General features: G+C 44.6%; 1 protein-coding gene across 4 annotated transcripts in view; it reads right to left on the bottom strand.

Moving 5' to 3' along the window:
- Nucleotides 1-25,115, bottom strand: part of usp4 (ubiquitin specific peptidase 4 (proto-oncogene)) — a 97,975-nt gene that overhangs the window by 4,805 nt on the left and 68,055 nt on the right. For all 4 annotated transcript variants that reach the window (XR_005462388.1, XM_038812306.1, XM_038812307.1 and 1 more), the window contains 6 exons: nucleotides 24,969-25,072; nucleotides 16,219-16,470; nucleotides 14,955-15,025; nucleotides 11,463-11,578; nucleotides 6,259-6,408; nucleotides 34-137 (listed from right to left, as the gene is read on the bottom strand). Coding sequence is in view for 3 of the 4 variants with exons in the window: in XM_038812306.1 (XP_038668234.1) it covers nucleotides 34-137; nucleotides 6,259-6,408; nucleotides 11,463-11,578; nucleotides 14,955-15,025; nucleotides 16,219-16,470; nucleotides 24,969-25,072 (797 nt within the window). In the remaining variant the exon portion in view is untranslated. The remainder of the gene's footprint in view (nucleotides 1-33; nucleotides 138-6,258; nucleotides 6,409-11,462; nucleotides 11,579-14,954; nucleotides 15,026-16,218; nucleotides 16,471-24,968; nucleotides 25,073-25,115) is intronic.

Here is a 25,115-nt window from a genome sequence, read left to right as displayed (position 1 = left end):
TTCAGTTAATAAATGAAAAGACAAGTTACTTACAATGGCCGCCTCCCATTCCTCCATAGTGGTTAGTTACTGCAACAAGGTCATAGATGCAAGGACCAGCTTTGGGGTTGTAGACAAACTCAGACATGTTCAGATCCCTACAAGCCCAATAAAAGAAAACTCTTTAACAATAATGTTTCAGAGAATATAGAATATGCATTTACAAAGACTCAACAATGCACTGACAACTCCGTTCCGCAGAATAGAAATCTTGAAGCAAGCTAACTATTTACTCATACTTCAATAACCTCATTTTAATAAGGGATAAGGGACCTCGCAACAATTAAATAGGCAGAAAAGTTAGCAAACAGGATACAGATCAACAATGGAGAACTTTGAAGCAACACTACAATGGAAATTGAATGAAAACCCGTACAATCTTGGAATTTTATTTCCATGTTCCCTAAGAATTTAATGATACTCAACCCGATAATAGAAGCTGCCACTAAAATAACAAGGATATTGAAAATTAGTTCAATTACCTGAAGTAGGAAAATCCAACCCTAACCCAGTGAAAGGAACAAATATCATTGTGACCCAGCGAATTGAGAGAGTAATAGATAACATGGAAATCAAGCAATTTAGAGCGGGGACACCAAAAATGAAGAGTCATTCATTTACAAATTAATATTAATTTGAGTGTTGGCACAGCAACAAATTTACAAAGTGATGGATGAATAGGCATACCAAATTACTAAAGGGAATGTAGTGAGAACCAGAAGACCAAGTCAATAAAATAATTGGGTGGCAGGCACAATGCATCAACATATTAATTAAAAAAAAAATTTAGAGATCCCAATTCATTTTTTCCAATTAAGAGGCACTTTAGCGTGGCCAATCCAACTAGCCTGCACATCTTTGGGTTGTGGGGGCGCAACCCACGCAAACATGGGGAGAATGTGCATACTCCATACGGACAGTGACCCAGAGCCGAGATCGAACCTGGGACCCCGGCGCCGTGAGGAAACAGGGCTAACCCACTGCGCCACCGTGCTGCCCTCATCAACATATTCATAAAGCAATGGTAGATAAAGGAATTGGAGGGTACTAGTGAAGTAATAAATTCAGAAAGATAAGCTTTAACTTAAAAGAGCCCCTTAGCTTACTATTTTAGCTAAAACAGTTAGTACTATATATTTATATAGTGTTATCAAATCACATAATAATAATCTTTTTAAAAAAAAAAAAATTTTTATTCTCCTTTTTCACAATTTTTCTCCCGAATTTACACCCAACAACAATCAATAACCAACAACAAATATCTCAAACCCCATAACAGTAACAACGATCCCATCCTCCCACCATGCCCAGACATCAGCCTGCATGTTAACATAAACAAATGACAAAGAAAAAAAAAGGAAGCAGGGATTACCCATAGCCATCTTCAACATACACAGCCCCCCTCCCCCCCACCCACCCTTCCCCCACCCCGCCCCAACTTATGTTCGATGTTATTCAGTTCTTGAAAGTGCATAATAAATAGTGCCCATGACTTGTAGAACCCCTCCGAGCTTCCCCTCAGTTCGACCTTAACCGTCTCAAGGGTCAAGTATTCCAACAGGTCCGCTCGCCACGCCAGGGCACAGGGTGGAGAGGCCGGTCTCCATCCCAGCAGGATCCGCCTTCGGGCGATCAACGAGGTGAAGGCTATGATATCTGCCCCCGCACCCATTTCCAACCCTGGCTGGTCCGACACCCCGAATATCACCTCCCGGGGACCCGGGTCCAGCTTCACATTCACCACCTTGGAAATTACCCTAAACACCTCCTTCCAGTGCTCCCCAAGCTTTGGACAGGACCAAAACATATGAACATGATTAGTGGGCCCCCCCCCCCGCAACGTTCACACACATCTTCTACCCCTTCAAAGAATCAGCTCATCCTTGCCCTCGTGAGGTGTGCCCTGTACACCACCTTCAGCTGTATCAGCCCCAACCTCGCACACAAAGTGGAGGCATTCACTCTCCAGAGCACCTCACACCAGACCCCCTCCTCTATAACCTCTCCCAATTCTTCCTCCCACTTCGCTTTGATCCCCTCCAGTGGTGCCTTATCCTTTTCCAACATAGCTCCGTATACCACTGACACTGTCCCCTTCTCCAGTCCACTTGCCGCCAGCACCTCCTCCAACAACGTGGAGGCCGGTTCCTCCGGGAAGCTCTGTATCTCCTTCCTGGCAAAGTCCCGAACCTGCATATACCTAAACACTTCTCCGTGCTCCAGCCCATACTTCGCTTCCAGCTCCCTCAATCCTGCAAATCGACCCCGAGGAAACAAATCTTTTAGAGTCTTAATCCCCTTCTCTTCCCATTTCCAAAAGCTTCCGTCCCACCTCCCTGGCTCAAATCTGTGGTTCTCCCGGATCGGCATTTCCCTCAACCCTGCCCCCAACCTGAAGTGTTGCCGAAACTGCCATCAGATTTTCAATGAAGCTATTACTACCGGACTCCGAGTATTTCCCCGGAGCTATCGGGAGCGGGGCCGTTGCTAGTGCCTTCAGCCCCGACCCCCTGCACGAACTCTCCTCCATTCTGACCCACTGGGAATCAACCCCTCTGACCCACTCCGCACATTCTCCACATTCGCCGCCCAGTAGTAGTACATCAGGTTCGGGAGACCCAAACCCCCTGCCTGCCTTCCCCTCTGTAGCAGCACCTTCCTTCATAATAATAATCTTTATTGTCACAAGTAGGTTTACATTAACACTGCAATGAAGTTACTGTGAAAAGCCCCTCGTCGTCACATTTTGGTGCGTGTTCGGGTACACAGAGGGAAAATTCAGAATGTCTAAATTACCTAACAACACATCTTTCGAGACTTGTGGGAGGAAACAGGAGCACCCGGAGGAAACTCACGTAGACACGGGGAGGACGTGCAGACTCCGCACAGGCAGTGACCCAAGCCAGGAATCGAACATGGGACCCTGGAGCTGTGAAGCAATAGTGCTCCCCACTGTGCTACCGTGACTAAGCAGATCTATACTTAACAATGTGCCACTGGCTACGTCATTACAAAGATGCATTGCTATGAGCAAAGTGACCGAGAAAGTGATGAGCGCTGCAGAAAAGTATGGAAACTGCAAAAGGTAATGGGAGTGAGTACAAGGCCCAAGGTGGTAAGCCAGCAAAGTAACTATAACACCAGGGGAAGCAGGATTTGGTCGGGTGATGATAGTAGGGAAGCCTGCAACTGTAAGAGGAAGCTTTATATATGCCTTGCTTAAACTGAGTAAAAACATACAAAGACACACATACATAATTTGGAATTAGACCACCTAAAGGGAATGACAACCTGTTTCAGAAGTTTACCAAAATTCGGTGCCAACGACTAAGGTGCTCAACTACAGGTGGCGTAGGAAAACTGAATGAGAAGGACTGTCAACAGATTCCAATAGTAAACATCAACACAAAAAAACAACCAAAAATCACAATGCAGTAAGGCCTGTGTGAAGCAAGGTGTTTGTTAATTACCGCAAGTCAATTTTCCCTGACTTTTCACAAGGGGATTCAAGACCATGTGTAACTTTTGTGGTTAATGGGCGACATGTTGGTGTAGTGGTTAGCACTGCTGCCTCACGGTACTGAGGACCCAGGTTCGCTCCTGGGTCACTTGCCATGTGGTCTCACCCCACAACCCAAAGATGTGCAGGTTAGGTGGATAGGCCACGCTAAATTGCTCCTTAATTAGAAAAAAAATAATTGGGTGCTCTAAAATTTTTTTTTTTTTAAACCTTTGTGGTTGAGAGGGGTTAGAGAACATTAAATAATTAGACTAGGACACCCAGAACTAATTCAGTTCCAAGTCATACATTCTGTGCTCATTTTTACAAAGAAGTATGGATAGGCGCATGATTTTAATGGACTTGAACATCAAAAACAAAAGATCTTAATGTGCTGATGGCACAAGAGTAAAGTTCTAGTATACAGCAACTGGAAGAGAGAACTTCAGAAAGACAAAGGATGCTGCAGAACAAACAGGTAAATAGTACATGCGATTAATATGGCAAAGTATGGGTCATGTATTTTGGTAAGAATGACATGATACACAGTGCTAAGTGCTAAAGCATGCAAATGAACAGAGACCTCAGGGTTGAAATACATAATTTCCTAAAAATTAAAGTAAATGAAAATATCTAATAGGTCAACAACCTTTTGGGTTTCACGAACAAGGATGGAAAACAAGTGCAAAGAGTCAACCACACTTGTACAAGAATATGGTGTATAGCGAAGAGAGAAAGATATTTTCATTGGTGGACTGTTGAAAGTCTCCAACATGAAAAAAAACATGAATACTCTACAACTAATCAATTCTGTGATCAGTAGCCGACATTTGTGTGCAACTTGGGAGATCAAATCAGCCTTAACAGGTAACCAACAATGGATTTGCACACGGATTAGGCCTCGCACCAGCTCTATTCAACATATATACAAGTGATTTCCCTCCCACAAATACCCTGGGTCTTTGGATTAGTAGTCCACTGACAACAGCACTATACCACCATCTTGCCCCTAGCTTTCCAGGTTAAAAAAAACCTCAGGGCATTGACTCACTGAAGATCTATGTTCTCTGGAAACCTACTTCAGAAAATGGACATTTTGACCAACAGTGCCAGGACTGTTGTTTCAGCTTTCCACACGAATACTCGAAGGCCAGGAAAGAACTTCACGTCCAATTCTGTGGCCGACCACTCACCCACAACCCAAAGCCAAAATATCTTGGCATTACTCCTGACCATACAGTGACCCACCAGCAACACGTCCAGAACACCAGAGTTAAATTCAAGCCATCAGTGAATCTCATATGGAAATTGGTAGGTATCACTGGGGGCAGCAGAGCCAGCACATTGCACACTGCTTCACTCCCCCTGGTTTATCTAAGAGCAGAGTACTGTTGATCAGGAATCGCCACACAAACGCAGATCCATCTCTGGGAAGCCACAAGGATTATTTCTGGAATGTTGAGACAAACACGACTTGAGTGGCTTCCTGTGCTACCTTGAAGTTTCAAGACCATAGTGAACACGGGGGCAGAGGAATTGGCTTCTGAATGCTCAAAGAATTGATATAGACAATAGACAGAAGGGCCTTTACAAATGCCATAGACTTTACTTCCTCCATTCAAAAAGAAACAGACAATGAATTTTAAGAGGAACTTGGACTGAACTTCATCTTTGCTATTAAGTTCATTTTTCTGATAGTTTGAAGGCACATTATACCCACTCAGCATGTATAGGGTTCAACCAATAAATGTTACAAGAGGCACAAGATTAAACTGAAGACAAAGATCCTAATTTCAAACTTTGATTTTGCCAATATTAACTATGCAAAAATAACAACTTGAATAACTTTTTTCATGTAATAGCACCTTTAAAATGAAAATACATGCCACATCACTTCACACAGCTAATCAGACAAAAATGAATGTTGAACCAAAAGGAGATATTAGGAAGTGACATCAAAATTAGACAAGATGGAGGGGTTTAAGTGAAATAATTCCAGAACCTGGTGCTTGGACAGCTGAAGGGACAAGTGTTAACTAACTGAATTGAAACGGGCAGGGGATACAGACGAACTAGAAGTAGAGAAATTACAAGGCTGATACGAAAAATACAACTTTCTTCCCTTCCACTGGTCAAATTTAATAGCATTGCAATGTGTTGCAAAATACCGATCCAGGCTAACTGGAATCACCTGTTCTTTTCAATTTAATATTCAAGTTTCATATCGTGTTTATTTTGCAAAACTGCCCCAAGAGGCTGCAGATGCTCTGTTCCTGCAATATGTTTTTCAATGCCTAATGACGAATGAGTGTTTGTACAGGCCAGTAAATAGGAAACAGCATTAGTGGCCTGCTCAAGGCTAAAATGATGATTATAAAAACATATTCTACTGCCGGAAAGAGATCAGCTAAGTTTCAAGCAGCAGCTCGAAAGGATAATGCATCAATGAGGCTATTCCATTAAATAAAAGTTTATCCAAAAATCAGTTTCTTCCTGTTAATTATTTTTAGTTTCATACCCTTTCATATTAATAGATCAGGAAGTATACAGGTTATTATTAAGGATTATAGGAGAACCCACAACCTGTGCATTGTGTATCGGTATGGAGAACATACCACCCAGGTTCTCGAACAGCAATTTTAATGATTTTTGTTGTAAAAATGCAGTAATTTAAAATAAATACTCCAATACACCGTAAAACAAACCAGTCTGAATCTCACCTTATAGGAAACTCCACTAAAGTGTCAAGTTTATCTCTCCAATATCTATTATATGAGAAACGCTTCAGATGTACCACGAGGATCTTTGGTAGTGACCACAAGTCAAACTTCTTTGTGGCCTGCTGGTGCTTTTTACAGGTGGGGCAGTACCTGTGGAGACAAGTAGCAGTAAGGTACAAATGTTTCATTTTCTCAAAGATGCTTTGAATATGAAACAGAAATTAATTACTGGACATCACATTCATTTTAACAATCTTTTTGCCACCCTTTCCCCATTTTGTTCTCCTTCAGTACTCAGCTCCTGAAGATGTTGACTCCTTACTGGGACAGTTCCATTACTGTACAAAGTAAAAGGTTTATCAGATAACTATTTGATCCAAGCCTAACCCCAAAATCCTCACAAATGCCCTTCCACCAAGAGTCATGGGGTAGAGATGTGGAATATGAATGCAGAGCAATTTTACCTTGTTTACCCAAGAGAACTATCAATTGTTCCTCTTACTCTAGTCCTGACTGGGGCAGCACGGTAGCATTGTGGATAGCACAAATGCTTCACAGCTCCAGGGTCCCAGGTTCGATTCCGGCTTGGGTCACTGTCTGTGCGGAGTCTGCACATCCTCCCCGTGTGTGCGTGGGTTTCCTCCGGGTGCTCCGGTTTCCTCCCACAGTCCAAAGATGTGCAGGTTAGGTGGATTGGCCATGATAAATTGCCCTTAGTGTCCAAAATTGCCCTTAGTGTTGGGTGGGGTTACTGGGTTATGGGAATAGGGTGGAGGTGTTGACCTTGGGTAGGGTGCTCTTTCCAAGAGCCGGTGCAGACTCGATGGGCCGAATGGCCTCCTTCTGCACTGTAAATTCTATGAAATTAACTCAGGATACATTGCCACTTGATGCCTGGTGCTTGGACGAGCTAACCCATCATAAGAGCTGTTTGCAGTTTGATAACTTCAATGTGGTAAAATTCTCCTTCACCACCCTCCCCCAACTCATGTGTCCTTTTCTTTTGCTACCTTTAGTTTCAATCCTATATTTACCTATTGAAATGCAGCAGGTGACTGACTTCAAGTACAATTTACTCCAACCAAGTCTACATTAATTTATTACTTAGATTTCCTTTTAAGAGAATGCCCTTTTCTAAGTAATAGATTTGGATTTTTTTCTGCCGGAAACTGTAGGCATGAATTACAATGCCCATACATTCATTAACTTCAAGTCAAGAAGTACCGTGTTTTGATTTTTGACAATTTCTGGAGCTGGCACGGAATGTTGGACATGCAGAATTCCCACCCCTTAGGCAGATAAAAAAATAATTTCCACTGAAAATTCAATAACTTGGATGATAATTAATGAAGCTGAATTGAGGTGAATAAGGCCAGCTTTCAAAAATTCTACATTTTAACCATAGTGGAAATGAAATACTCTGAGTATTAACTATCTCAGGCACACCAGTGGAGCATTTCCCATTGGTAGGTGAGGCGAATGAACTTGCAAAGTGACGTTCTGATTAAGACAGGTTGGCAACAGTCGATGGCCTGTAACTTCAGAGTGGAAATCTCCAGCAGATTTACCCACGGTGGGATTTCAAAGCTTGTCTCACCTAATCTTCGTCACTGGAGCAGGGAAGCGCAATACTGGCTGCACTGGCATGAAGTAACTGGAGGAAGAGAGATAAAGAACGCCCCCTTTTTACAGTACGAGCTACTGCAAAGGAGGTATTTAAAGGGACAGTTAGACATGGGAGGGGGAGGAAGAGGAGCAGTTGTGTGTGGGAGCTGACCCATGTGAGGCTGGGTTTTTAAAAGAATAGTTTTTTAAAATAAAATTTAAAGTACCCAATTTTTCCCCCCCAATTAAGGGGCAATATAGCGTGGCAATATGAAACCCACACAGACACGGGGAGAATGTGCAAACTCCACACAGTGACCCGGGTCCTCAGCGCCGTAGGCAGCAGTGCTAACCACTGTGGCACCGTGCCGTCCTTTAAAAAAATAGTTACTCTGGAGTTAGAAGTGATTTTGTTTCCACTAACTCTTTCAGAGTGACTGTCAGGGTAAAACTGGCAGAACCATCCAAAGTTAGCGATTTAAATAACTTGTCAGACGGTTCCCAGCCCAGCGCAATTGTCCAGAGGAAGTTAGCACTTCTGGGCAATTGCTGGATAAACCCTTACATGGGAACTTCCTAGAGAGACTTCCCAGTGCATCATTGGACATCCCTAAATGGGACACTGGGGAACCAGGGAGTTACTGACTCGTCTATTTAAAATAAATACCGGAACTACAATGCTAAGAATTCTATTCTTTTAGTTTACTCAAACTCCCCTGCTTACCACAAAAATAACCAGTTCAAATGCCAACCAAAATTAAGTTTTGAACTTTCAACATCTTGAATCAAAAGTAACCATCTCTGGGGTGGGCACAGTAGGAAGTCTTACAATATCAGGTTAAAGTCCACCAGGTTTGTTTGGAATCACTAGTTTTCAGAGTGTAGCTCCTTCATCAGGTGAGTATCTTTAAAGTTATGCATTTCCAGTGTATTCTCAAGGGCGGCACAGTGGTTAGCACTGCTGCCTTACACCGCCGATGGCCCTGGTTCGATCCCAGCCCCGGTTCACCGTCCTTGTGGAGTTTGCACATTTTCCCCGTGTCTGCATGGGCTTCACCCCTACAATCCAAAGATGTGCAGGGTAGGTGGATTGGTCGCCCTAAATTTCCCCTTAATTAGAAAAAAATTATTGGGTACTCTAAATTTATTTTTAAAACTACAATGTATTCTCTACATTTCTGGACTGGTTACGATGCTTCTTTTGAAAGTTTCCATCTGTACTATTTAGGACTGTTTCTTCTGCTTTGTACAAATAAAAACAGGATTGTGATGATATATTATTTGCAGTAATATCATTAAAACCTGGGTGAAGATGCTTACATATAGTATGACTGCTAGAGCCGTGATTAAGGTGTCATAAAAGTGACAATCATTAATTTGTAGATTAAGTATTCCGCTAATAGATCTTGAGGACCATTTACTTGTTTACAGAGAGCTAACTAATCTGAATTTGAAGGATCCTTGGGATGTGGATAATTTATGAGGCATATTGTGTTTGGTTCTGGCTAAACAAGTCAAGGGACATCTTGTGAGTGACGAGAGAGCCTTATGCTTTGGGTACAGAAGATGTAGTTAATGGGAGGAACCAGGTTTATCTGAAGAGTCAGTAGGTTCCAGAATTCAAATCTTAACAGAGGGGTTTCAGTTTGGTCCTAAAGGTTCTCTCTCCAAAGCTTCTGCACATAGAAAGGCAAGTAAAACCCTGGGTAACTTTATGCATGAATGGTATTTAATATATATTGGTTTACTTAATTGGAATATAGTGGCAGGTTTAGGATCTAAGTTAGGATTTCTTCCTTTACTTAAGAACTGTTGGAACAGTTAACTGTAAAGCTATTCCTTTGTTGCTAATGTGGCTAGTTCTGTGATTAAATTAAATTAAAGTTTGTTTTAACATAAAAGATATCTATTGATCAGTGTTATCACGCCTGTGGTGCAGCAACATATGTTCACAGTTTTACAAATTGAAAGTAGTTGGGTTCTCCTTCAGGATCCTAACAGGATTTTAAAAAATAAGTATTTAAAGACTCAGAACACAAACTTTTAAAATTAAAACACAGGAAAACTGATTGACACACAGCCTTTTCATCTCTGGGACCAGGAATCCAATTTAACCCAAACTAATGGAATGGGTATTTTTTGGCTACTGGTTGCAAAACCCATTCCTATACGAAGTTTCAACAGTCTTGAGCAATTTCCTAATAGGCAACATCAGTTGAGCACTACTGGGTGGGTAGCAGATTTGGCGAATTAAACAAAAGAAGAAGGCGCTCTTCAGAGAATAGGGTTGAGGCATGGTGGTCGAAAGAGAATAAACTTTCCTCACAATCTGTACTGTACTTGATGTGAGACACTAGCTGGCAGAGAGGAAATATGCCATTCCCTTATCCCCAGCCTTGATGAACTGAAAAATGAAAACACCAAAAGGCTAATAAAGTCAAATAATTAAGTTATTTTAAATTTTTAATGTGAAAAACAATAAACCTTCCCAAGGTGTCAAAATACATTAAAGCTTTCAGTACACTGTAAACTTGCATCCACATGATAACTTGAAATAAAATTATGAAGTTTTGTAGATGTGATGATTCACTGGACGATTAGCTGAAGTCACTCTGCTGTAATTAGTTGAGATCGCCTTTTTTTAAAGATATCTTTATTGGCATTTTTCCAATTTTTGTTTAACATACAGTGCACCTGATATTTACATGTTGTGACTTTTTTTATTTACAAATTTTACATTAATTTTCTCCATCCCCCCTCCCTGTTTCGCTCCTCCTCCCACCATTGGTAGTCTGGTTCTTTACCCCGAAGGCTGCCACTAAAATTGCCTTTTTTCCTAGCTACTAAATCTTGTCCCCTCAGCTGTTCTTTCCTGGAACCAACCTTTGCCCTGGGTGGTGTATTACTGTGCTCTGCTCCTCTCTTTCGTGGTTCCTGTTGTTGTCTTTGTGGGTTTGTGGTGTGGGGGAGCTTCCTGCCCCCTCCCTTTCTCCATGTCTCTCTCTACAACTCGGCTGGATTCCCTCTTTGCCTCCCCTCCCCTCGCTGCTTCTCTCCATTATGTGTACTCTTGTCTGCTCTCCTCAGTCCCCCCCCTCCCGCCCCCGCTCTTCCTAGTCACTGTTTGCTTCGAGCAGGTCTTGGAACAGGCTGATGAATAGCCCCACACTTTGTGGAAGCCCTCGGCCGACCCTCAGATGGTGTACTTGATCTTCTCCAGGTGAAGAAATTCTGACAGGTCTGCCAGCCAGTCTGCAGCTGTGGGTGGTGCTGCTGATCGCCAGCCAAGCAGAATTCCCTGGTTGTGATTGGGGATGCAAAAGCCAGGGCGTTGGACTTCTTCCTCTTATGTAGTTCTGGCTGGTCCAATACCCTGAAGACTGCCACTGTTATTGCCTTTTTGCCAAGCTACAAAATCTTGCCCCCTCAGCTGATTACAAACTGCATTTAACTCAGATTTGAGCCAACCCATAATCGCAGAAGGTCACAGCACTCAATTGCAAAAACAATGGGAAAGATGAAAGGGGATGGTACCTGAATTTTAAAAAAGGAGAGGGGAGGGGGGGGGGGGGAGATTGAAATTGGCTTTGTGTACTAACCAAAGATCATGCTCTCCCAAGGTTTCCATCGTTGTAAATAAGTCTATACACTCTCTCAATGCAACTGAGCTTCTCTTCTTCTGAGGCTGTGACATACTTTCATGCTTTTCATAAGCCTGTAGAAGTGACACGAAGTGGTAAATTATTCTAATTTCATAACATATTTTTCAACAATACCATCCGTACAAAATTCTTTAGTCCAAATTTATTTTCTTGGTAACACCAACAATATCACAAAGAAATTAGATCATATTAAATCATTAATGATTAACAGCCTAATCATTACACCACTATATTACTCCCACATATTTTTAATCTCCACTTATTTTTCAGTTTTTCCAACTATCTTTCACGGCATCATTCCAGCCAATAGCTGTAAGATTGTCAATCTGATCATATCGCCAGTTCAACCACTAATTATCTTTCAACACCAGGTTAAAGTCCAACAGATTTGTTTCGAATCAGTAGCTTTTGGAGCACAGCGCCTTCCTCAGGTGAAGGAGCTGTGCTCCGGAAGCTAGTGGCTAGTGATGCAAAACAAACTTGTTGGACTTTAACCTGGTGTTGTAAGACTTCTTACTATGCTCACCCCAGTCCAACGCGAGCATCTCCACCTCACAATTATCTTTAAGAAAAGCCTGACCTTCACTAAGCAACCGTTTTTTCAAAATGAAAAGACCATGGTAAAAGGCTGAGGCCCACACTAGAGGTCACCACAAAAGTCAACGATCTTAGAAGAGAAGACAAAGTAATCAGGAAATCTATGTTCTCCAAGATCTTAAACATTTGGGTTACTTCAAGCTTTCATCATGCTGTTTCAAAATTAAAGATAAAAGTAATTAGGTGATGCTATATTTAGATTTTAAACGCTAAAAATCAGACCTTACTATGTGCAAATTAGCTGCCATATTTGACTACAGTGTCTGTATTTCACCAGCAAATCATTGAGTCTAAACCCGTTTCAGGACACTTCAAGGTGTGAAAGATATTACAGCAACTTTGTGCTAACCGGCACACTACCATTCTCTACTAATGTTCCCCAACTACAAATCATTACTTTACCAACTGAAAGCAATTATGAAATTATCCGAAACCCGTACCTGTATACTGTATTATTTTATACTTAATGTTTTATTGTTCTGTTGAAGATTAATTGCATATTAGTTTATGCTCCAATCATTGCACTATATTCCATTGGTAAATGGAACCCACTTTTTTTTGGAAATATTTTTATTGAACTTTTATGTCAAAATGTTACAAAACAAAACCAACACATGGATCAAAAGATTACAAACGACAACAATAAACTCCAGTAACAGAAATGCGACCTAAACAACTCCCCCACTAACAGCTAATAGTGACCAATTCCTTAAAGTACAGTATGAATGGTCGCTATCGACCAACCCCCTCACTGTAAACTTAACCTTTGAGGTACAAAAACTCCAAAGTCACCCAGCCACACTGAAGCACTAGGTGGCGTTGCCTGTCTCCAGCTCAGCAGAATTTGCTTCCGAGCAATCAACAAAGTGAATGCCAGGGTATCCGCCCCCGCACCTGTCCTCAAATACAGCTGCTAATGGACAGGGCTCGAAATCAGCATTTTGGATTGCTGATATGATGAAGATAGACCCCCCAAAAACTCACTAATTTGGGACAGGACCAGAACATGTGTGTAAGGTCCGTGGGCCCCCTCGAACACCGCTCGCACCTATCTTCAAACCCTGCAAAAAAAATCGACTCATTCTGGTTTTGATGAGGTTCACCCAAAAGACGATCTTGAGCTGGATCAAGTTCAACCTCACAGGATGATGTAGCATTCACCCTGCAGAGGGACTCACTCCACACCTCCTCCTTCAATATGGGTTCCAGTTCCTCCTCCCACCTGGCCTTCACCTCTTTTACCGAGACTCTCTCATTCCCCAAGGTCCGTCATATATCCCATGCATGCTGCCTTCTGCCGACTCCACGCAGGAGAGAATCCTCTCCAATAAAGTGGACAGCGGCATGACCGGGAATGTTGGACATTTTGGCCGACCAAAATTCCATATCGGGAAGTACCTGAATGTATCCAAACCCACAAGTCCTGCTTTCTTCTTCAACTCCTCCAAGCTGACAAACCGCCCCTCCAAAAACAAATTCTCACCCTCTCCAGCTCCTTACTTTTCCAGCCCCAAAACGTGCCATCCAATTTAGCCAGTTCAAACAAATGATTCCCACAGAAAGGAGTCCATCTTGACACTGCCTACAGCTTAATATGTTGACAGAGTTGCTGTCATATTTTCAAAGTGGAGACAACTACCGGGCTCGAAGAACATTTTGCCAGAGCAAACAGCAGAGGCGCCGTCACCAACGCCCCCAGGCTAGATCCTTTGCACGACCCCTGACTCCACCTACACCCAGGTAGCGTCCTGGTTACCAGTCCACCCCAATAGCTTCTCTGCATGGGCTGCCTAATAAAAAAAACATCAAATTCGGCAGCGCCAGCACCCCCACTGCCTGTCCCTCTCTAGGACCCCACTCCCAATCACGGGAGTTCTCCCCGGCCAAATGAAACCCGCTGAGCCGCTCCATCTCCCAGAAAAATGACTTGGGTAGAAAAAGTGAGAGGCATTGAAATAAAAACAAGAATCGCAGTAAGATGTTCATCTTAATGGATTGAACCCGGCCTGTCAGCGACAACGGAAGGCTGTCCCACCTTTGTAGATCCGCCCTGATCCTGTTCGCCAGGCTGGTGTAATTCAATTTGCGAAGCCACACCTAATTCCACGCCACCTAGACACCACTCACGATACCGGAAACTAGCCCCAGCCGGATGGAACAGTAGACCCCCAACCCAGCTCTCTATCCCCCCCTCCCCAAGGACTAACCATAAAATACTCGCTCTTTCCAAATTTATAACCCGAGAAGGATAGGACGCTTTGGATAAATCTCGGGAATTCATATTAGTGTGAGACCAACTGTCTCACTCTAATATGCAAATTTGTCAGAAAATAATCCTGCTCTTTCGGTATTCGTATTGCGACATCACGGTAGATCTCGCGAGTCGGGTAGATCACGGAAGTAGAATCTCCCGGCAATATTGGTCGCTTTGCGCCGCCTTTCGGGCACAATGCGATCAGTAGATCCTATCCAACAGGTAGCTGTATTTTTTTTTTTTTAAATTAAGGGGCAATTTAGCGTGGCCAATCCACCTACCCTGCACATCTTTTTGGGTTGTGGGGCGAAACCCACACAGACACGGGGAGAATGTGCAAACTCCACACAGAGAGTGACCCAGAGCCGGGATCGAAACTGGGACCTTGACGCCGTGAGGCAGCAGGGCTAACCCACTGCGCTACCGTGCTGCCCTCTGTAGCTGTATCTTTAGCTTCTTTCCTCCACCCAAGGTTTTCTCCTTTTTTACCTCTCCACCCTGCCACTTTTTGCAGTAAGCCACACGAAGTACAATATGCTGCAATAGTGGTTAAAAAGTTCCAAAGAAAATCCATCTACCTCAGCTTCTTGATCATCATAATACATCTTTTTGATCTCCGGATCCCAGTCTATAGCAACTGTGGAATGTGCTGGAGAAAAACAAATATTGCCATGTGAATCACAGAGTGAAAATTCAGTCAAATTAATTGGTGTCAGGCCACTTTTGACTCGACTGGGGCTAGTGGTCACATATAAAAATAAAATATTCTAAGTCACAGGCATCCCTTTCGACTTATGACTTATACCCAGCAAATTGATGGTACATAGGAATCATAATTATAATTCCTAAATGTGTAGTGGCAAATTAAGTCGAAAGTTCATAAATTGGAAATTTTGATCTGTATAAAATCTAATGACTCATTTTAAATGCATCAAATTTCCTCAGAAACATGTTGTGCTGTTGTAATTTTTAACTACTTGAATTTCCAGCCCAAATTTCCATTCCTCATTTTAAAGAAAACCAGAATGGCATTCGGATTGTGGAGAAAGAGAGAGAAAGGGGAGAGAGATAGAGAGAGAGAGAGAGAGAGAGAGAGGAGCGAGAGAGAGGGAAACAAGGGGAAAAAGCAAACTTTAGAATGTAGCAAATTGTAATCTATATAATGTAACAATTCTCCACTCACCAAGTGTATGCATCAATAAATTATTTAGTCAAGCATGTCTCCATTTAAAAAAAATAAACTATAATGATAACATTTTAATTTATTTACAGGGCGAGAGCTTCACTGGCTAGGCCAGCCTTTATTGCCCATCCCTAGCTGCTCTTGAGAAGGTGGTGGTGAGCTGCCTTCTTGAACCACTGCAATCCCTGTGGTGTAGGTACACCCACAGTGCTGTTAGGGAGGGGGTTTGAGGATTTTGACCCAGCGACAGTGAAGGAACAGCGATATATTTCCAAGTCAGGATGGTGAGTGATTTGGAGGGGAATTTGCAGATGGTAATGTTCCCAGGTATCAGACAGCAGACAAAGTAAAAGGCTACTCTGTACAAATATAGCAAATATCTTTTGATGTGGTAATGAGATTACTGAACAAGATCTATCCAATGCATGTAATTTACTTGAGAAGCTGCTTAATAAATTAATGCATATAAAGCCTTTGACTTTAAGCCATATCTTAAGGTTTGAACTTAGTGTGTCTCCTTTGGGATATTGAGTTGGGGCAAGTTCTGTTAGGAGAAATTGTGTATGATCTGTGGGAAGAAAAGTCTTGAACAGTCTTTTTTTTATTCCAAGCACTTAATATTTTTGGTTGAGCATCATCTGAAACTTTGTGTGGCTTACAGTTTAACTTGAGGAACGCCCCATCTTCCGTAATAGAGCTGAAATCTGAGGTGCCATAGGCATTCACCACACTGAAGCTGAAGAGTTTCTTTTTACAGTTCTGCTTATTGCCTTTGGTGGTGCGTTTGGTGGGCCCATTTTCCATTTTATCATTCTCATCAGCTGCAGAACCATCTGATTGGCTGTTTTCAGGTTCAGAATTATTTTCCTCATTATCTCCTGCTACATTTTGAAGATCCATCTCCTCCTCAGCTAAAGACAGTAAAACACAAAAATGAACAGATGGAAGTCATTAGAAATCTTAAAAGAAACAAATTCATAAAATTCAGTTGCTAATTGAAGTTTCAACACATTATGGTATCACCAAAAAACATTTATCCTTTAAAGCTTTCATACATCATTCTCAATCAAATGCTCAATGATAGAATTATTAGCTTTTAGTCTCCTGGGCAGGCAAACTGTACGGGTTAGACCAATAGTCTTTTTTTATAAACATTTTGAGGCATTTATGATTTTACAACAACAACAAAATAAACAATATACATGAAAATATAAACATAGTGCAAAAGCCGTCTTCTTCCCTTACAGGCCTCACCGTTACTAACCCCCTACTCTAAACTAAGCTTCTGTGACGGTTAATTTTCCCCAAAGAAGTCGACGAACGGCTGCCACCTCCGGGCAAACCCCAACATTGACCGTCTCAAGGCGAACTTGATTTTCTCCAAACAGAGAAAGTTAGCCAGGTCTCCGTCATTGGGGGCTTTGGGTCCCTCCAAGCTAATAGTATCAGTTTCCAGGCTATCAGGGAAGCAAAGGCCAGAACGTCTACCTCTTTCTCCTCCTGGATTCCCGGGTCTTCTGACACTCCAAAAATCGCCACCTCTGTACTCGGTGCCACCCTTGTTTTTAATACCTTGGACATGACATCCGCAAACCACTGCCAGAATCCCCCAAGCTTCAGGCATGCCCAGAACATATGGACATGGTTCAATGACCTTCCTGCACACCTTGCGCACCTATCTTCTACCCAAAGAACCTGCTCATCCAGGCCATTGCAATGTGGGCCCGGTGAACGACCTTAAATTGTATCAGGCTGAGCCTGGCACATGTTGTGGACGTGTTGACTCTACTCAACGCGTCCATCAAGAGACCATCCTCTATCTCTCCTCCTCCCACAACGTTTCAACTCCTCGGTCTGCATCTCCTCTGACCCCACGAGTTCCTTGTAAATGTCAGAAACCCTCCCTTCTCCCACCCACACTCTGGAAACGAACCTATCCTGTATCCCCCTTGGTGGTAGGAGCGGGAAGGTTAAGACCTGCCTGCGTAGGAAGTCCTGCACCTGCAGGTACCTAAACTAATTTCCCCATGCCAATCCAAATTTCTCCTCCAGCTCCCTCAAGCTAGAAAAGCTCCCCTCCATAAACATATCTCCTATCCTCTCAATCCCTGCTCTTTGCCATTTCCAAAACCCTCCATCCAGCCTCCCCGGGGCAAACCGATGATTATTGCAGATTGGAGATCATACCGATGCTCCCTCCGCTCCCACGTGCCTCCTCCATTGCCCCCAGCCCTCAGGGCCATCATCACCACAGGGCTGGTGGAGTACCGTGCCGGTGGGAATGGCAGAGGCGCCGTTACCAGCACCCCCAAACTGGTGCCCTTGCATGATGCCACCTCCAAACGCTGCCATACCGCCCCCCTCCCCACCACCCACTTCCTGATCATGGCTATATTCGGCGCCCAATAATAATTACTAAAGTTCGGCAGCGCCAGGAGCTAGGGAATGTGGATTGGATGCAACTGTTTAAGGGTAAATCCACATTTGAAATGTGGAAGTCTTTTCAGGAAAGGTTGATTAGAGTGCAGGACAGACATGTTCCTGTGAAAATGAAAGATAGAAATGGCAAGATTAGGGAACCATGGATGACGGGTGAAATTGTGAGACTAGTTAAGATGAAAAAGGAAGCATACATAGGATCGAGGCAACTCAAAACTGATGAAGCTTTGGAGGAATATCGGGAAAGTAGGACGAATATCAAACGCGCAATAAAGAGGGCTAAAAGGGGTCATGAAATATCTTTGGCTAACAGGGTTAAGGAAAATCCCAAAGCATTTTATTCGTATGTAAGGAGCAAGAGGGTAACTAGAGAAAGGATTGGCCCACTTAAAGACAAAAGAGGGAATTTATGCGTGGACTCAAAGGAAATGGGTGAGATTCTTAATGAGTACTTTGTATCGGTATTCACAAAGGAGAGGGACAAGATGGATGTTGAGGCTAGGGATGGATGTTTAAATACTCTCGGTCAAGTTGTCATACGGAAGGGGGAAGTTTTGGGTATTCTGAAAGACATTAAGGTGGACAAGTCCCCAGGACCGGATGGGATCTATCCCAGGTTACTGAGGGAAGCGAGGGTCGAAATAGCTGGGGCCTTAACAGATATCTTTGCAGCATCCTTGAGCACGCGTGAGGTCCCGGAGGACTGGAGAATTGCTAATGTTGTCCCTTTGTTTAAGAAGGGTAGCAGGGATAATCCAGGGAATTATAGACCTGCGAGCTTGACGTCAGTGGTAGGCAAACTGTTGGAGAAGATACTAAGGGATAGGATCTATTCACATCTGGAAGAAAATAGACTCATCAGTGATAGGCAGCATGGTTTTGTGCAGGGAAGGTCATGTTTTACAAACCTAATAGAATTCTTTGAGGAAGTGACAAAGTTAATTGATGAGGGAAGGGCTGTAGATGTCGTATACATGGACTTTAGTAAGGCGTTTGATAAGGTTTCCCATGGCAGGTTGATGGAAAAAGTGAAGTCGTATGGGGTTCAGGGTGTACTAGCTAGATGGATAAAGAACTGGCTGGGCAACAGGAGACAGAGAGTAGTGGTGGAAGGGAGTGTCTCAAAATGGAGAAGGGTGACTAGTGGTGTTCCACAGGGTTCCGTGTAGGTGGTCTGATTAGCAAGTTTGCAGATAGCGAGGAGGACTGTCAGACAATACAACAAAATATAGATAGATTGGAGAGTTGGGCAGAGAAATGGCAGATGGAGTTCAATTCAGGCAAATGCGAGGTCATGCATTTTGGAAGATCAAATTCAAGAGCGGACTATATGGTCAATGGAAGGGCCTTGGGGAAAATTGATGTGCAGAGAGATCTGGGAGTTCAGGTCCATTGTACCCTGAAGGTGGCAACGCAGGTTGATAGAGTGGTCAAGAAGGCATACAGCATGCTTGCCTTCATCGGACGGGGTATTGGCAGATCATGTTACAGTTGTATAGGACTTTGGTTCGGCCACATTTGGAATACTGCGTGCAGTTCTGGTCGCCACATTACCAGAAGGATGTGGATGCCTTGGAGAGGGTGCAGAGGAGGTTCACCAGGATGTTGCCTGGTATGGAGGGTGCTAGCTATGAAGAAAGGTCGAGTAGATTAGGATTGTTTTCGTTGGAAAGACGGAGGTTGAGGGGGGACCTGATTGAGGTCTACAAAATTCTGAGAGGTATGGACAGGGTGGATAGCAACAAGCTTTTCCCAAGAGTGGGGTGTCAGTTACAAGGGGTCACGATTTCAAGGTGAGAGGGAGAAAGTTTAAGGGAGATGTACGTGGAAAGTTTTTTTACACAGAGGGTGGTGGGTGCCTGGAACGCTTTACCAGCGGAGGTGGTAGAGGCGGGCAGAATAGCATCATTTAAGAAGCATCTAGACAGGTATATGAACATAGAACATAGAACAGTACAGCACAGAACAGGCCCTTCGGCCCTCGATGTTGTGCCGAGCAATGATCACCCTACTCAAACCCACGTATCCACCCTATACCCGTAACCCAACAACCCCCCCCCCCCCCCCCCCCCCCCCACCTTACTTTTTTAGGACACTACGGGCAATTTAGCATGGCCAATCCACCTAACCCGCACATCTTTGGACTGTGGGAGGAAACCGGAGCACCCGGTGGTGATGCGGGCACGATAGCATCATTTAAGAGGCAACTAGACAGGTATATGAACGGGCGGGAACAGAGGGAAGTAGACCTTGGAAAATAGGAGGCAGGTTTAGATAAAGGATCTGGATCGGCGCAGGCTGGGAGGGCCGAAGGGCCTGTTCCTGTGCTGTAATTTTCTTTGTTCTTTGTTCTAACCTTCTTACGTTGGCCGCCAACTGCCTACCCTTAACAAATCCTATCTGGTCCTCCCAAATCATGTCCGGAACGCAGTCTTCAATCCTAGAGGACAAGACTTTGGCCAACAGTTTGGCGTCCACATTTATTAGGGATATCAGACTGTTGGACCCACATAGCTCCAAGTCCTTGTTCCGCTTCAGGATCAATGAGATAGTGGCCTGTGACATCGTCGGGGGAAGCCCGACGTTCCCGTGCCTCATTGAACGTCCTCATCAACAATGACCCCAATATCCCAGAGAACTTTTTATAGAACTCCACTGGGTACCCATCTGACCCCGGGGCTTTACCCGACTGCATGGCCTTCAGTTCCTCTGACATTTCTACCAACCCTCCCCCCCCCCCCCACCCCCCGTCCACCTTCGGGAACTTCAGCCCCCCTAAAAAGTGCCTCATGCCTCCGGCCCAACTGGGAGTTCCGACTCATACAATCTACTGTAAAATTCCTTGAACGCCTTATTAACCCCTGCTGAATCTCCGACCAGGTTCCCATCCCTGTCCTTTACTTTCCCCATATCCCTGGCTACCTCCCTCTTTCTAAGCTGCTGTGCAAGCATTCTGCGGCCCTTCTCCCCATGTTCATAGATCACCCCTCTCACCTTCCTCAGCTGCTCCACTGCCCTCCCTATCGTTAACAAGCCAAACTCTGCCTGTAGCCTCCGTTGCTCCCTTAGAAGCCCTGCCTCTGGGGTCTCCGCATACCTCCTGTCGACCTGCAATATCTCCTTTATCAGTCGGTCCGTCCCTGCTCTGTCTGCCTTCTTCCTGTGGGCCCGTATCACGATCCCGTACCAGCCTCCCCAAACAGGCGCTGGAATGTGGCGACTAGGGGCTTTTCACAGTAACTTCGATGAAGCCTACTTGTGACAATAAGCGATTTTCATTTCATTTTATTTTTTCGATCAGCTCCCCTCTAACCACCGCCTTGAATGCCTCCCAGACCACCGCCGCCAAAACGTCATGTGTGTTGTTGGCTTCCAGGTAGCTCTGAATACATTTCCGCAGCCGCCCGCACACCTCTTCGTCAACTAAAAGTCCCACGTCCAGCCTCCAGTGTGGGCGCTGGCTACTCTCCTTGCTAACCTGTAGGTCAACGCAGTGCGGGCATGATCTGAGATTGCGATCGGCGAATACACCGTGTCCACTACCCGTCAGTAGAGCCTGTTCAAAATAAAAAAGTCAATCCGGGAGTACACTTTATGCATATGAGTGGAAGGAGAATTCCTTCACTCTCGGCTGGCCAAATCTCCATGGGTCCACCCCCCCATTTCCTCCATGAACCCCTTTAGCTCCGTCACCATTGCTGGCACCCTGCCTGTCCTCGAGCTCGACTGGTCTAACCCAGAGTCGATAACGGTGTTAAAAGTCCCCTCCCATGACCAGCTTATGCGAATCCAGGTCCGGGATCTTCCCCAACATCCTCTTTATAAACTCCACATCATCCCAATTTGGCATGTACACATTCACTAGTACCACCAGCAATCTCTCCAGCTTCCCACTAACTATAATGTACCGACCTGCCACATCCGCAATTATTCTTCCCGCCTCAAATAGCACTGGCCGATTAATCAGGATCGCGACCCCTCTAGTCTTCGAGTCCAGCCCCGAGCGAAAAACCTGTCTGACCCCTCCCTTCCTTAATCTAATCTGATCAGTTACTCATAAGGTGCGTCTCCCGTAACATTACCACGTCCACCTTCAGTCCCCCCAAATGCACAAACACACGTGACCTCTTAACCGGCCCATTTGGCCCTCTCACATTCCATGTGATCAGCCAAGTTGGGGGGCTCATCGCCTCCCCTCCACCCCCCCTATTCGCCGATCAGCCATCACCTTTCCTGGGCCAGTCTCGAACCTGCGCCCCACGCATCTGCCCGCCCGCTTTCAGGCCGCCTCCGCCCCTGACCTCCTTTCTGTCCCACAGCAAATGCCCCTCCCCGTCAGCGGAACATTCCCCCCCAGTAACAGCACTATGTAACCCAACCCCTTCAACAAGCATAACATCTGCTCCCCCCCCCCCCCCCCCACTGTGTTTCCGCGAGCTAGCCCACCCAGCTAGCTTGGTGACCCCCGCCCATGGCGCCAGACATTTCCCACCTATTGTCTCTCTTCTCTCCCCCCCCCCCCCCCCCCCCCCCCCCGCTCGGACACACATTCATAAGAAAAACAATCCCGACACAATTGCCAAGAAAACACCACAAAAAACAAAGAAAAGATCAAACGGAAGATCCAACATCAAACAAGCACACCTCCATCCCCCATCAGTGCAAATGTAAACTTTAACTCACTCAGCTCTGCAACAGGCCCCAAATCAACACAGAAGGCATTACGGATAACATCCAAAAAACAAGAAACGTTTTAAAACATGAGCGCTGCAGCAAAGTTCAAAGACCTCAGTCCGCCACCAGCCCTTTCCTTCTAGCAAAGTCCATTGCTTCCTCGGGAGACTCAAAATTAAAATGTTGCTCCTCAAACGTGACCCAAAGACGGGCTGGGATACAGCAGTCCAAACTTCACCTTTTTCTTAAAAAGATTTGACTTTATCTGATTGAACCCCGCTCTTCTCCTGGCTACATCCGCACTCAGATCCTGATAGAGACGCAGGATACTGTTCTCCCATTTACAACTCCGTGTCTGCCTGGCCCACCGTAAAATATGCTCCTTGTCCAAGTACTTTGGAATCTCACCACCATTGCCCTCGGGGGGTCAGGCGGCTTCCTCGCGAGCGCTCTGTGAGCCCTAACCACCCACCTCCCAGGGTCAGGAGAAAGTCCCATCCCCCAGTAACTTCTCGAACATGCCCGCTATGTATGCCCCAGCGTCCGCTCCTTCGGACCGCTCCGGGAGTCCGACGATTCTCAAGTTCTGCCGGCGGGACCTATTCTCTAGGTCCTCCACCTTCTCCAGGAGCCTTTTTAGCTGGTCTTGCACCATCCCCACCTCCAGCTCCACTGCAGTTTGATGTTCCTCCTGCTCAGCCAGCGCCTTCTCGACTTTCTGGATTGCCCGGTCTTAGGCATCCAGTCTGAGTTCCAGCCGCGCAATCGATTCTTTAATCGGGTCCAAGCATTCCTGTTTCTGCTTGGCGAAGCCCCCCTGATTAAACTGCTTCAGCTGCTCCGTCGACCACTGGGTCGACAAGCCAGGACTCCGGTCGTCCGATATGCGTTCTCCCGCTGCAGCTTCAGCCCAAGCCTTCTCTGTTTGGCTATTTCTTCCTTTACGAGCACTTCTGGCCCGCCTCTCCATGCACCAATGTAGGAATCCACAATTACCTCCGCCATCAATTTACTGAATCAAGTCCAAAAAAAAAATTGGGTAGGATTTTGCAAGCCCAGGCCAGATGGTAGGGGATGAATGTAATGCAACATGAATCCCAGGTCCCGGTCGAGGCCGCACTCATGTGTGCGGAACCTGGCTATAAGTTTCTGCTCGCCGATTCTGCGTTGTCACGCGTCCTGAAGGCTGCCTGGAGAACGCTTACCATCTGGCCTGGGCTTGCAAAATCCTACCAACTGTCCTGTCTTGAGACAATTCACACCTCTTTAACCTGAGGTTACCCCTATCTTTGAATCTGTAACAACTTAATCACCTGCTAATGCTCGCATTCTAAGCATTGTCTGGCATCTTTGAATTTGCCTATATAGATGTTTCTGGAACATACCTCTTCATTCACCTGAGGAAGGAGCAGTGCTCCGAAAGCTAGTGTTTGAAACAAACATGTTGGACTTTAACCTGGTGTTGTAAGACTTCTTATTTTGTTGATGAGGTAACAGACAGATTTAATGAAGGTTGTGGGGTTGATGTAGTATCCATGGATATACAAAATGTCACATAACAGGCTTATCAGCAAAGTTAAAACCAGTGGAATAAAAGGGATAGTGGTAGCACAGGAACAAAGTTGACTGAGTCATAGGAAACAGTAGAAGTGAATGGTTGTTTTGCAGATAATGGAAGGTATAAAGTCAACTGGACAATGATTGCAAGATATTAAGAATCAAAACAAGGTTTTGCAACACATCTTTGTAGAAAGACAGACTTGCAGCAATATTGCTCCTTACAACAATAGTTTCTCAACCCTGTCATCCATTTGCTCATTGCAGATTGTGAAACATTTATGAAATTATTCTGCCTGCACACTGGTAAAAATGTACTTCACTGGAGTATCTAACTCCACCTGCTTGCAAATATGAAATTAAATAAAAATCGCTTATTGTCACAAGTAGGTTTCAAATGAAGTTACTGTGAAAAGCCGCTAGTCGCCACATTCCGGGGAGGCTGGTACGGGAATTGAACCGTGCTGCTGGCCTGCCTTGGTCTGCTTTCAAAGCCAGCAATTTAGCCCTGTGCTAAACCAGCCCCTGCCCCTAGCAGGAAGATACAAGGAAAATCAAGCAGCAACTGCTTCTTACTGTTTCCCAGTAAATGGAAACGATCACAAGAAGACACAGTAATCTATGAAAACAGATTTCACTATTCCAGCTCAAAAAACTACATACTTGCTGCTTTTCTTTTAAACTGACATTTCTTGTTTGCTATAAAACATACCTAGGTTAATATATAGAGTAACCGTACCTTCATCATTAATACCATTTATCGCACTGGACAGGCCGTTGTCTGTGCTCTGATTTCCAGAGTTATGACTTTCATACATTTCCTTGCACAGTTTCACGTAACGGCTGAAATGAAAATGGGATGCATGTACATTCGTTAGGCCAATCA

This window comes from Scyliorhinus canicula, chromosome 11, assembly GCF_902713615.1.
Source record: "Scyliorhinus canicula chromosome 11, sScyCan1.1, whole genome shotgun sequence".
Taxonomy (NCBI): Eukaryota; Metazoa; Chordata; class Chondrichthyes; order Carcharhiniformes; family Scyliorhinidae; genus Scyliorhinus; species Scyliorhinus canicula.
Note: the sequence above shows the minus strand (reverse complement) of the source record. Positions and strands in the feature narration are given on the sequence as shown.